This window comes from Lipotes vexillifer, unplaced genomic scaffold (genome assembly GCF_000442215.2).
Source record: "Lipotes vexillifer unplaced genomic scaffold, Lipotes_vexillifer_v1.1 scaffold890, whole genome shotgun sequence".
Taxonomy (NCBI): Eukaryota; Metazoa; Chordata; class Mammalia; order Artiodactyla; family Lipotidae; genus Lipotes; species Lipotes vexillifer.
Window position 1 is genome coordinate 562,895 of NW_006776053.1, and position 13,506 is coordinate 576,400.

The window sequence follows — 13,506 nt, forward strand, 5'->3', positions numbered from 1 at the left end:
AGGTTGGAAGAGTTCTCTAATAAAAATAATGTTCTTATCAATTACTGCTGACACTTCTAAAACTAGATGTTACTAACAAGGCATCATGTTTGAAATATACTCAAATATAAGAATCTTAAATTCCTCTCTGTTAGGCAAGGTGAGATTTAATAAATGTATGTTTTGGTTTGTCCTACATTGTTCAAATTCTGAGCCCAAAGATCACAGTGTGAACACTATTTGGTTGTTTATTATTATATATCAAATATTTGGCCTATTAGCATCCATGTACAGTACCAGGTCCTACAGATGTGGACATGTAGCAGGAAAGAATCCCTGACTTTCTGCCTGGGAGAGAGAAAGGATACATAAACAAGTATGTGTAATAAAGGGTTTTAAGTTTTCTGAAAGCATGGTCAAGGAAAAAAGGCAGGCACTGTCAGGTCTACCCAGGGGATATCAAAGACTCCTCAGAGCTGGTGACATTTGAGCTGACTTTTGAGAGTTGGGTCAGCATTTACTAGACAAGCAGACTAGATATTTAAAATATTATATAAATATCTAATATTTAATAATACTTAGAATATTATATAAATAAAAGTATAAAATATTACATAAAAATATTCCAGGAATAAAAGCAATGTGAAACAATATTATATATTTCACAAGGTTGATATGAAAGTAAATGATTTTTGGTAAGCTCAATTTTATTTAAAAACAATCTTAATTATCCTTTCCATTTCTACCCACACACACACACACACACACACACACAGACATATACATACATAGTTCAAAGTCTGGGAAATCTGAAACTGACAGTTTCAGTCAGACAGTTAGACAGTTTGAAATTATGGTAGCTAGAGGAATCTTAACTCTACTGCATATATTTTTAAAATGAAAGTTAACACAATAATAAAAAGTACTACATGCAACCAAAAAGGCTAATTTACAAGGACAGTGGGACCCATTACTAAATTCTGAGGTTTTGAAAATGGAAAGTCTCAATACAGCTTTCACAACAGAAATAAAAGTAATTAGTTATTTAAAATCCCTTCATCACCATTTAAAGAGTTTCCATATTTTCCATACATTATAGAACATAAATATTCAGAAACTGTTTCTGGTTATCTCTTCATCTTTACTTGATAAATTTCTCTTACCTATGTGACTTCTCTAAATTTTGCTATAGAACAGTGTGAGCTTAGAAAGAAAAGATTTTTCAGAATTCTTCCTAGGATCAGTCTGAAATTCTAGAGGCAAATTTATCACACATAATCCTAATACCTGATAAAACAAAAGCACCAAAACCAGGTTACCCTGCTACCTTGAATCTACCCCCTAAAAATAGTAGGCACTCTATAATAATTGGTTATTATTAAATGCCAGGTATTATTCTGAGCACTCTACACATTTAAAATCACTTAAACCTCACAAGAATCCTATGATATCTTTACTATGATTATCTCTAGTTTACAGGTGAGAAAATGAAACCCCAAAGAGGTAAATCCCAGTAAATGACAGAGCTGGAATTCAAACCCAGTCTGGCTCCAAAGGCCATGCTCTGTACTATCCTTTCTGGAATCTGAACTCCTTAGCAATTATGTCTGTGTATTACATACTTTATATTCACAATTATTCACTGGCCCCTAATTTATCCTAGCTGCTGAGAAGAGCCAGTAACACTGATTATAGTCATTCCTGTACTTGAAGAGTTCATAGTAAATAAACAATATAATGTAAGGAGTGAATGCTCCAAGTGCTCTCCAAGTGCTGAGGATAGAGTGACTAATTCAGTCAGGGCAAATTTCACAGAGGAAGTGATATAAGCAGGGCATTTAATGCTGAAAAGAAGTATATTGGGTGGGAGGGGGAACTGAGGAAGGCATTTTAACCATAAAAACATCTTGGACTTGCTGGGTCATATGGTAGTTCTATTTTTAGTTTTCTAAGGAACCTCCACACTGGTCTCCATAGTGGTTGTATCAATTTACATTCCCACGAAGAGTGCAGGATGGGCCCCTTTTCTCCACACCCTCTCTAGCACTTATTGTTTCTCGATTTTTTGATGATGGTCATTCTGACCAGTGTGACGTGATACCTCACTGTGGTTTTGATTTGCATTTCTCTAATGATTAGTGATGACTAACACAACATTGTAAAGCATTTATACTCCAATAAAGATGTGAAAAATAAATAAATAGTAGCAACATCCCCCAAAAAACAAAAACAATAAAACCATCTTGGGCAAAAATATAGAGGTGGGAGAGAGCTATTCATGCTGGGAAACAGACATTCTATGTCTGGTTATGAAGGGAAGTGGTAGGAAACTAGGCTGGAGGTTGGGGCAAGGACAGACTGTGATGGGCCTCAAATCCAACTAAAGAAATTTGCAGTAGATCCTGAAGGCACCAGGGAACCATCAGGAGTTTTGACTTAAGAGAAATGGTGTGATTTGATTTAGGTTTTAGAAAGACATCTCTGGCCATCTTATAGAATGTAGTGATTACAAGGTCATTAGGTTGCAGGTCATTTGGAAAACTCCACAGGAGAGAAGCTGAGAGTGTGAATGCAGAGGGAAATAGCAGACTAGGATAGACTAGAGAGCAATTTAGGAGGGATAATGAACAGGGCAAGGGCTTGATGACTACAGACTTGCAGGTCCATCCAAACAAGCAACAGAGACTGATTAAATGAGGTTAAAGTTAAGACTCAGACTACAGCTCTCAAAAGCAGCCATAGTCCACTTAGTTATCATCACTGAGTAACTCACCAGAAATAAGACCATCCAGTAGTATTCAGAGATGTCTAAAATTTACCAGGGCTTTTTTGGAACCAGAATAAAACCAGGAGAACACTTCTAATAAGAATGTATAGGGCTTCCCTGGTGGCGCAGTAGTTAAGAATCTGCCTGCCAATGCAGGGGACATGGGTTTGAGCCCTGGTCTGGGAAGATCCCACATGCCGCGGAGCAACTAAGCCCGTGAGCCACAACTACTGAGCCTGCGCGTCTGGAGCCTGTGCTCCACAAAGGGAGAGGCCGTGACAGTGAGCGGCCCACGCACCGTGATGAAGAGTGGCCTTCACTCGCCGCAACTGGAGAAAGCCCTCGCACAGAAACGAAGACCCAACACAGCCAAAAATAAATAAATAAATAAATAATAAAAAATAAAAAAAGAATGTATAAATAGGGATTGCCTACTTCCATTTCCTAAAATCAGATTCAAGTAAGTAGTAGTACAACATAGCTGTATAGCCTGGCATGCCTTCAGAAAGAGTAGCTCAAAGAGAATTTGTCTTTTTAATGGGTTCCTTCTATATAACTGTAACAGCTGGGAAGTGACCAAATTGGGAAGAAATCTTCAACTCAAAAGAAGAGCCTTAAATCAGAAAATGTATCACTTTTTCAACTGAGTTTGGCTAAATGTTTAAGGTTTTGAAATACAGTTTCATTAAGAAGCCAGTCCAGGGCTTCCCTGGTGGCGCAGTGGTTGAGAGTCCGCCTGCCGATGCAGCGGACACGGGTTCGTGCCCCGGTCTGGGAAGATCCCACATGCCGCGGAGCAGCTTGGCCCGTGAGCCACGGCCCCTGAGCCTGTGCATCCAGAGCCTGTGCTCCGCAACGGGAGAGGCCACAACAGTAAGAGGCCCGCGTACGGAAAAAAAAAAAAAAAAACTTACTACAAAGCCACTGTAATCAAGAAAATGTGGTATTGCCAGGAGTCCCTTAGGGACACACCTGCAAAATCATCCCAAGACTCCTCATCTTTTACCAGGGCGTACGGAAAAAAAAAAAAAAAAAGAAGCCAGTCCAACCCCATCCCATTCTTAAATTCACCCTTTTCTGGAAATGGGGTGGGGGGGGAATGAAAGATATAGATATGACAGAATAGCATCTATTATATACAAAGTGGTTTTTCTTCAGCAAACACTTGAAAAGCATTCATCCAAGGTGATAAATCTGACTTGTAACAGCACAGGAAGAAATAAGAGGCAACCCATGATAGATTATTTTTTAGGATTATTCTTCGCCATCCATGAGCCTGTAACTTAAAAAACATTTAAACAAGCCAATCATCAAGAATGGGACACTTTAAAACATATAAAAAGAAGCAGACATTTAATCTGGGATGCATTTATACATCTGCAATCTATCAATGAAAATCTTTGAATCTGTAACGTGGTCCGTCAAAATGGCTACATTTGGTGGCAATTGTGGATACTGACCCACTACTTGAAGAAAGCGGCTTCAGCAGGGTGCTTTGTTGCCATTACACTAAACAGTCACCTCCCAGGTTTTAGGGTCTGAAGAAATTAAGAGTTTCTATCTGTGGATGAGAAAATTACATTTCTACCTACAATCCCAGGCTGACAAGTTACTAAGAAATATGGAAACTGACCTTTTTGAGCAAGAGGTTTCAAAAAAATCCATGAATCAACAGTGACTTTTAGAAAAGCACACATCTAAAACAGACTTAAAAGATGATCTTCTTTAAATGCAGCCCCAAGACTTTCCACTTGGGTTTCTCTGTACCACTCTGGCTAACTTACTAACTTCTATGGCTTCACAACAAAAAAAACAAGAAATTGCAGAAATGTGATTACATTGTGGCATCACCACCCAAAGGTCCTAGTTTTCAAAGAGATATCCCCAATTTCTGGCCTTGCCATTGTTCTATAAGCTATTGAAACAAGCTGAACATGTATTACCTTTGTAGCCTAGTAGACAGTAAGGTCTTTCAAGGGGGAGATGAAATCTTCTACATCCTCCTTCATCTTTACCTGGTATGGTATCCAGCTCATACTCTGCAGACACTACACTTATTAAACTCTCACACAATTAATGCACAAAATCGCATCTAGTCTCCAACACAGTTTCTGCCACCAAAAACAGGCATGAGGGGGAAAAAACCCCAGAAAGTTTAGCCACTTATAAGTTAGTCTTTTTAAGGCTGGGTTGTGGAGCCATTTTAAATGGTGACCCATTTGAACCTTATATAAGTAAATCCTTTGGATAATATTCAAATGAAATGACAAATTCTGTTCCATGTCATATGGTGTCATGAAAAGTTTCCAGAACCAAACTTGACTTCACCATTTAAAGTGGATCAAATCTGAACGGATTGCATGAGTAGGCTGGAAGCATGACAGCACCTACTTTGGAGAAGAATGGGGAAAAAATAGCTCAAAAGTTTCCAAGAGGAACAGGATACACCCAGGTCCAATTCCATTCTTTGTGAGCTTGGTGAATGCATGGCCCAAAAACCCACAAACCCAAGTTTTCAATTCCAACTTGAAGATTCTATGGCTTAGACAAGTCACTATAGAAAGACTGGTGGAACCATTGTGGAATCAATGTCACACTTTATGCAGACCAGGTACACTGCTGCTTATGTTTCTCTGCCTGACAATAATGGGAAAATCAAATTTTATCATTTGCTTTCCATTTTGTGTAAATATTGTACATGTACATCATACTACACAATGTTGGTGCAATGAAGCTTCCTTTCACAGTGACAAAAAAATGTAGGAGCTGTAGATTATATCTATAATTTTCCTATTAGGTAGTATTCTTTCAATGCATCAGGACATGAACAAGTTTTGAATAGAAATGTTTAGTCTCTGGATTATCAAGATTTTGAAGAAAGTAACTTGCAAGTTTCCATACACAGCTGCTCACTAAAAGAAGGAGGCAATCACCAACAAGCAAGCAGGGAGCCTTGATTAAATATTATTATCTCCATTGTCTTTCAAATCCGAATCTTTCAATCCACTTACATAGGTTACACTGTGAATAACTGAGTTTAAATGTTTTTTTTAGAGCATACCTGAAGCATGAACAAATGAAAACTCCATATTTAAGCAATTACATGCAACTCAGAAATGCCTATTTCCATCACAATTAGCCTAAGTTATGCAACATATTTTTGTTCCTTTTTAGTATACAGGTGATGCATGTTTTTCCACTTTGCTTAACTGCCTATAGTGAAATTTTAAAAATCACACAGACCATATATAACCATAAAAGAAAGGGCACCTTTTTATTTTTCCCAATGTACCATGTTTCTACATTGCTTATAGAGCTTATACAAGAAACACTGTTGGTTTCTATATAAAGATTTCCATAAATTTTTTATAGTTTCTATAAATGCATAAAGACTGTTGGTTTCATTATAACCTCTGTTTCAGTGCCAGTGGAAAGAAAAATTACCTGCAGCTCTTAACAGTGATCTACATGTACAGGGACGGGTGGGTATGTTCAGACCTCTAGTTAAAGAGCTCTAAGACACTTGCTATATTTCATCAAAATATAGATGAGCACAGTGGAGAAGCAACTTCTAGCACACTAAGCTCTATAATCGCCACTCTTAGAACAAACAGGCTATAAAAAGTGCAATTGTGAGAACAAATTATTAATTCTTAATGTTTTAGTACAAGAAGTAAATCATATAATAACTAATGCATTTTTAAATGGTAGGTGTAATGCCTATTGTACTTGACACATTACAAAGCTATTTATGGAAATCTCTGATATGTTATTATATCTTTATTCTAAATTATCCCATACTACACATTATAATTACTAAAGGCTCTTTTTTAATCTGAAAAATCGTATGTTTTGAAACCAAAGATGGGGTTTTGATGAGAGTGGTGACCATAATTTGCTAACACGTTAATTTATCCTTTTCTCCTTTAATTCAATTAATATTCATTAAAACTGCACTAATCACAATGAATAAAGTTTTACCATTTATTTCCATAATTATGAATGAATACAGTAAACATAATAGAATAATTATAAATCCATTTAATTAATTACAAGGCTGTTTCCAGCAGGGAAAGATATTCATGTTTTGTTTTCTTATTTTTAATGCTAGATTGACATGTTGGTATCTTTGAGAAACCATTTCTAGAAATGAAAGAAACACATTATTGTGATTCTGTTCTTCTTTAACAAAAATTTTCTATTAGACAGGCTTTATTGAGAGCCACATTATCTAAACTTGTAGTAAGAGAATGAAAAGAATCTGGTTTAAGCTACCAAACTCAAAGTAACTTGAAAATTGTGTCTGTAATTTAGTAATCTTAACGTTAAAAAAATGATTTAGACTAATTCGGATTACGCTTATGAGAGATACAATTTTTAAAATTTCACAAGTAAGTTGTTAGAGGTGTTTTTTTTTTAAATGCAGGATCCTTTCCAAGTCAGGATCCTACCAATGTTAATGTTTTAGTATTTAAACTAGGTAAACATTAAACAAAAGTAGATGAATAAATAATATGAACTATGAAAAGACCTTGCGTTTGCCTTTGTTGTTGTTTGTTTTTCTCTTTTAAAAAACACAGGCATTGCATATCTTTCAGGAATTAACAAAGCCTGTACTTTCAGGTTTTAAGATAGCAGGCCTACCAGATTTTAAATGAAATATTGAGTGCTACAGTGATTTAATGGTTTTAAACCATAGATGTCATCGCAGTCTGAGGGTGTCACAGACAACTTAAGGAAGAAAAAAAAAAAATGGGGCACAGAGAAATCACTTTGTCAGTAATTACAATCAAGAGTCCGAAAATGTGGCTCAGGCTGCTCATTACTTCTTCCTTCTGTATCAAGACCCTTATTTACATTTCAGATTACATTTTTTATGAAACAGTAAGATCTATCAGAGCTGAGAGGACTGAAATAATGAGGAAAAAACATTTTAATAAAACGTGTTGGGTCTGCATTACTTCCGTGTCAGAAAGAAAGGCTACTTCTGTAGTGATGGATCATTTATTCTGCTTCTAAACGAGAAGCAAAAAGATGAAACTGATGAACTTTTACTGCCCATTTGTCTTTAGCAGACAATTAAGACAGAGAAGATCAAAATGGATTATCATACCACACAGACAACTGGCCCAACAGTAATACATCTCTGGGACCACAGATTTGTAACTCTCTTTTATCCCTCCCCTTTCTTCTTACTTCTTTTTCCACTCTAAAGGCAGTGCTAGCTTTGTGGCTCAAGGAGAGCCAAAAGGCTGGTCATCATTATTCAGTCACAGATGTCAATCTAACCTCCCTTTTTTCTCAGTTTCTAAAGCAGTGAGCCACAATAATTTGTGACAGATTCTTTTACTGTAAGGTACAAAGAACACACAGAATAAAACATCTAGCAGCAGCAAGCGTCTCTGATCAAGTGTGCTGGTACATGGGAAATACACTATATGTAAAAACAAGCACTAGTAGTTTAAGCGAATGGGGAGAAAAACTGGGGAGGCGGGGGGGTTGTGTGTGTGTGTAGTAATAAGTGCTATATTTTGTGGTGAATTATCTCAAATATTCCTTATGGATTGCATCATAAATGTTTTAATACTAGAAATGTTGTCTAGATTAAGTACACATTCAGCATTTAAAGCTTGTATGTAATAGAAATATTTCTAAGAATCCCTTTATAATAGCACACCAAAGGGAAAGATAATTTGGCATAATCCAACAAATGCTAAAAAGAAAACACATAAGATCAGAATCCAAATTATAAAAATGTAAGTAAGAAATATGCAGGTCTCATTTCCTTTACTAATAGATCAACTCTCAAATTTCTTGGCATTTTGAGGTAACTTCTCCAAACAAAGTAGAGCTTTCATTCATCCTTCATTCTTGAGCTATATGTGGTAAAGAAGGGAAACTGTGTGTCAAGTTGGAAGAGATGCTAAGTAAGGCAGTAATGTGCATACCCTCATAAGTCTACATCCAGCCTATGAGCATCAACCTCCAAATTTCAAAACTAAGTCACTGATCCAGACAAAGAAAACAAATGCCTATCCTAAGAGCACCTTAAAATAGCTAAAAGTTATTTTTTAGATTCCTACTATAATTGAATTCCAACTTCAGTATATAAAATACTTGTAAGATCATCCATTAACTAAAGTAAAGAGAACTAAGTTCACAACACAACAATACTTAATCAGTAAACTGGGCTATACATGCAGTGACAAAATTGATGATAATCTATATTTCTATTTCTATCTCATATTTCACGTGTTTGTATGTGGAGTACCTGTATATACACATACTCTACCTAAACATAAACACATATATATACTCAAAGAACTAAACATGAAAAAATAAACACCAAATTGTCACAGTAGTTATCACTGGGTAGTAAAATTTCGATGACTTGTAGTTTCTTTCTTTTCATTCTTTCTTTTATTTTTGCTTTATTTTTATTTCCTAAATTGCTTTTTGCTCATGAACATATTACCATGCAATTTTTTTAAAGTTACACCAAAAAAAAAAAAAAAAAAAAGGATCATGGTGCTCACAAATTTTCAGATATAGCAAGAAGCTATGTTTAAAGGAATAAACCCAGATGTTAACTATGTTATTTTAAGTTTTCTCCTACATAATTTTTTCTCATTGGGTAATTCAGATCATGGGACCACAAAGGTTATTTACCTAGACAACAATATTTTAAAAGAATGATTTTCTTAAGAGCTATGGCCTCAAGTCTGTTCTAAGTAATACTTTTAAGATCTTCCACCCTTTAAACACTGTCGAAAGAAAAAAAACATTAATAAAAAGGTCCTATAATCTTTGGATTGTGTAAATTAAATCCAAAGGGCTCAATCCCATACCAACTTAGGGTAAGATAAAAATCTAACTCTCCTGCTGGAAGATGAGGCAAGGGGTAGAGTGAGAAATTTACTATTTTTGTTAAATCTCATTTTAAAGTCTTGAGATCACATGCAAAGCAATCCATACCAGTTTTCTTGGGCTCTTGTACAGTAAAATCTCATGACAAAGCATCTCATTATCCTGATTATCCACTTATATTCCTAAAGATGTATCAGATGCCTTGCCCTCTATTCAGCAAGCCACATTGCAAAGGTGTTACTACTACTGCACTGGATATTTATATTCCATTGTACTTATCCTCATTCAAGGACATTCTTTTAATACACAAAATTAAATGAATGTACTTCAGGAAAATGTTTTTATTATGTACAATATCCCACATGTGAAAGGCTTTAAAAAGTTGTTTTATTGTATAATCAAGAATGCTTTTATTTCAAAACTGCTTTAAAAAAGCATACCAAATTGCATGTTTGAACTAAAAATGTAAGGCTCCCCAAAAAGCTACAAAACATTACTAATATTTCTCAAGATAGAAACTGGAATCCAGAATGTATAACCTGGATCTAATTATAAAGAGTAGAGCAGCTTTGGAACTTCAGCAGTATTTTGTGAGTAAAATAGTTCCTTCCACTCCATTCATTCCATGTTTGCAGAATGCAGGAAATTCAAGATGGCAAGACCAACTGGCCAAACAACTTTCACTACCATCATTAGAACCACCCTCACCCTAAAGACCATTCCCACATGTGTATCTTCTCCTTCAAGGACTACCATAACACAGTTTCATAATCTATTTCCAATTCCAGGAGATGTTATAAACTTCCATCCTTTTTGTTACACCGGTTCTTGCCTGCTTAAATAGCATAAAAAAAAAAAGCTCACAGGCAATCCAAAAAGGATTTGCTAATGAACTGCAGACTGTAGCAAAATAAAAAGTAAAATTTGTGATAGGTTTTCTTCCTTACTCTCTGTGCATTTTTCCCCTGAAGGTAACACCCCAAATCTAGCACCAATATTTTCGATCCTACTTCAGTATGTTTTATTTTTTGTCTTGGGTTCCTAATTACTGTTTCTCTTCCGTTCTAAAAATTCATTTATCTCTTTCAGTAAAAAGAACAGTAATAATATGTTGAACGACTCTGAAATAAATTTTGTCATGTAAAAAATTAATTACGCATTCCGAACCTGGTCACTGTAGTCCTCCGGGAATTGCCTCTGCACCTCAGGATCTGTAAATAATTGACAGATAATATTAATTGGCTTTGGATTAGTGAGCAAGCAGAGGATCACACATTAATATTTGATCAGAAGATGATAGCAGCCCTGGCAGGGGATCCAAGGGGGGCAGCTGAGGCTGCTATGTTGATGAGCACAAGGAAGGACTCGGCAAGGCACTCCCATTACCCTCCTCCAGAAATATAAAAAGGAAAAATTTTAAAGACCTGATACTACTGTTAACTTTAGACTATTACCTAATGCAAAAAGTTTTGCCAGCTGCAAATTGCCCTCGATATATTTTTCCAGAGAAAGTCAATCTGAAACGTGCCTGACTTTTCTTATCAGAGGCCTCCTTTTCATAGTTACAGATGTGGGCTTGATAAACCACCTTAAAGGCCAGTTTCAGATCTTGTGTGTGTTTGGGCGGGGTGGGGTGGGGGAGAGGGCAGGGTGGAGGGAAGGATCAGATAAGAATTCTTTCAAGGAACAAATGCAAAACTCCCTGCTTTAAAAAATAAAATATATCCTTCTCAAAATACTTATGGTCTCTTGAAAATAGATGAAGTTTTCTTCAAAAGAAAACAATACACTTTTAGCTTGTCAGAGTTAACAAAATATCATGATATGAGATATTATGTTCTAACATAATTAGACTTGCTCAGAAACTATAAAAATACATAGGTGAAGATATCTTTCATGACCATCTGTTTAAAATGGAATTAGGAAAGGGGTCACTTGATTCTTCAATCATAATTGCAAGATAATCCAATGCCATCGTCTGTAAGTCAATACAGAAGTGTACTAATTAAAAGCTATTAGCACTCCACTTGCTATTGATTAGGAAAACATTCAATCTTTTCTAGTAAGAGAGAGATCTGGTTCCTCAGAGACACATTAAGAAGAGTGATCAGAATAATATCTATTTGAGAAATCATGTATCAATGCAAAAGGCTGTGGAAAAGCACAATATTTGAAGGTCCCCAACCACAGTGATGATCATAATATATACTACTCAGTTTTCATATATATCTTTTAAAATACCAGTTGACTTCTCCATGAAAGTGAATCCATGTAAAAGTTAGAGCCCTCCATGCCACAAGATAAAAATGCGGTTAACTGTTCTGCAATTAAAGAATCAAAAAGGGAGAAAATAATGGGCCTATTCACAAACTACATTTAAATCTTAGAAATACCAGTTTTCAAGTCATTGAAGTCAATGGATATTATTTTTCAAAACTCAAGACTAATAACAAAAGTAGGAATATTCAAAAGGTCACACCAAATGAAGAGCTTCCCAAAATGGGTGGTGCAGAAAAGTTGAAACTATCTGTAGATTACTTCGGCTCTTGAAGTGTCTTCTGGTTGACTTGCTTTACCCTCATCTTCAAATACTAGGAAGAGACCAATGACATGTCTAGACTGGGACTAGTAGAATTCTGGCATAATCCCCCCTGAAGTATCTTGCAGGGTTGCCCTGGTAAGTCAGAGGAAGTAGCTGTTGCTTCTATTCTCTCTGGCCTAAAGAGCTGAAACCACACAAAGACTTGGCCCTCGTGTGACAGGAGGCCAGAGGGCGCTAATGGTGTGGCATGAAAAGCACTAGGTCTAGGCGGGGGAAGTGGGGGCGGGCCAGCAGGATGCAAAGAGACAGGTACGAGCCCAGCAAACCTCTAAAAGTGTACTGTGGGGTTGGGGTAGAGGATCCAAAAAGAGGGCAGTGGCTGTGATTCCTAACACATATGTAAATGACTTTGTCCAGCAAAATAACTGGTATTTTAGGATTTAAAATTTGGTACTGAGACCTGCCCCCACCCCCCACAAAAATGCAGCTCTAAGTCCCTGAGGGACACAGTAAAACAGAGGCTGGAAAAGCCGCAAAATAATCTAAGGCTTTTTTTTTTTTTTTCCCAGTTGTCATGTGGTTAACAATTACTCTTTACCCAGAAAACTTCACACAGAAATGACTCACATATAAATCTTTAATATCAGGTCCTCTTTCCTGCAATAGTTTGCTTCTTGGGAACTACAAAATACCAATGGAAATAAAGAGGGAATAAAACCAAAGACTATTTTTTATCACCATTTTCTGAGGGGATGAATATCAGAAACCAAAATCTGTGGTATATTCTCCAATTTAAAAAAATATTTCTTGCTTGTAAGTGGGAAAGGGAAGGTCTTTAAATCTCTTTAACGAACTAAACCAACTGTTAACAAGAAACTACATTAATAATTAACTTGTCATTTTTAAAATGTATTTTATTCATATATACAACATAGAATTGAAAAAAGAGAAGGAAAATAGGTGAAAAGAAAAATCAACTTGTTTTAATACACTGAAGGTAAAGATGACCATGGAACCCCAAGATGGGGGTCACTCAAACCATCATATCATCCTAAACACTGTCTCAGTGGTAGGCAACATCAACTAAACACCTTCATCAACTAAATCCCTTCAACTGCCCTAAGACTACCCCTAGAGTGAGATTCCCAGATTTTAACAAAATCATGTTCCAAGATAATACATGGATTATTATTTACTATGATTCAAGCATAAAGCTTTTGATTCCCTTTCTTTAAGGCCCTGAGATTTACAAAAGCAAACTTCAAGGGTCTTTAACACTCTCAAAAGCAACATCAAAAAAAAAAAAAAAAAAGGCAATGCTTTTTAAAACCAAAGCCCAACCTATATAAAG

At 36.0% G+C, this 13,506-nt stretch overlaps 1 protein-coding gene across 2 annotated transcripts in view; it reads right to left on the bottom strand.

The window, feature by feature from the left end:
- DENND1A (DENN domain containing 1A) overlaps positions 1 to 13,506 on the bottom strand; it is a 536,936-nt gene that overhangs the window by 385,618 nt on the left and 137,812 nt on the right. Inside the window, exon 3 of one of the 2 annotated variants that reach the window (XM_007450245.1) lies at positions 10,781 to 10,824. The exons of the other annotated variant lie outside the window; for it this stretch is intronic. Coding sequence (XP_007450307.1) covers positions 10,781 to 10,824 — 44 coding nt within the window. The remainder of the gene's footprint in view (positions 1 to 10,780; positions 10,825 to 13,506) is intronic. 2 annotated transcript variants of the gene reach the window in all.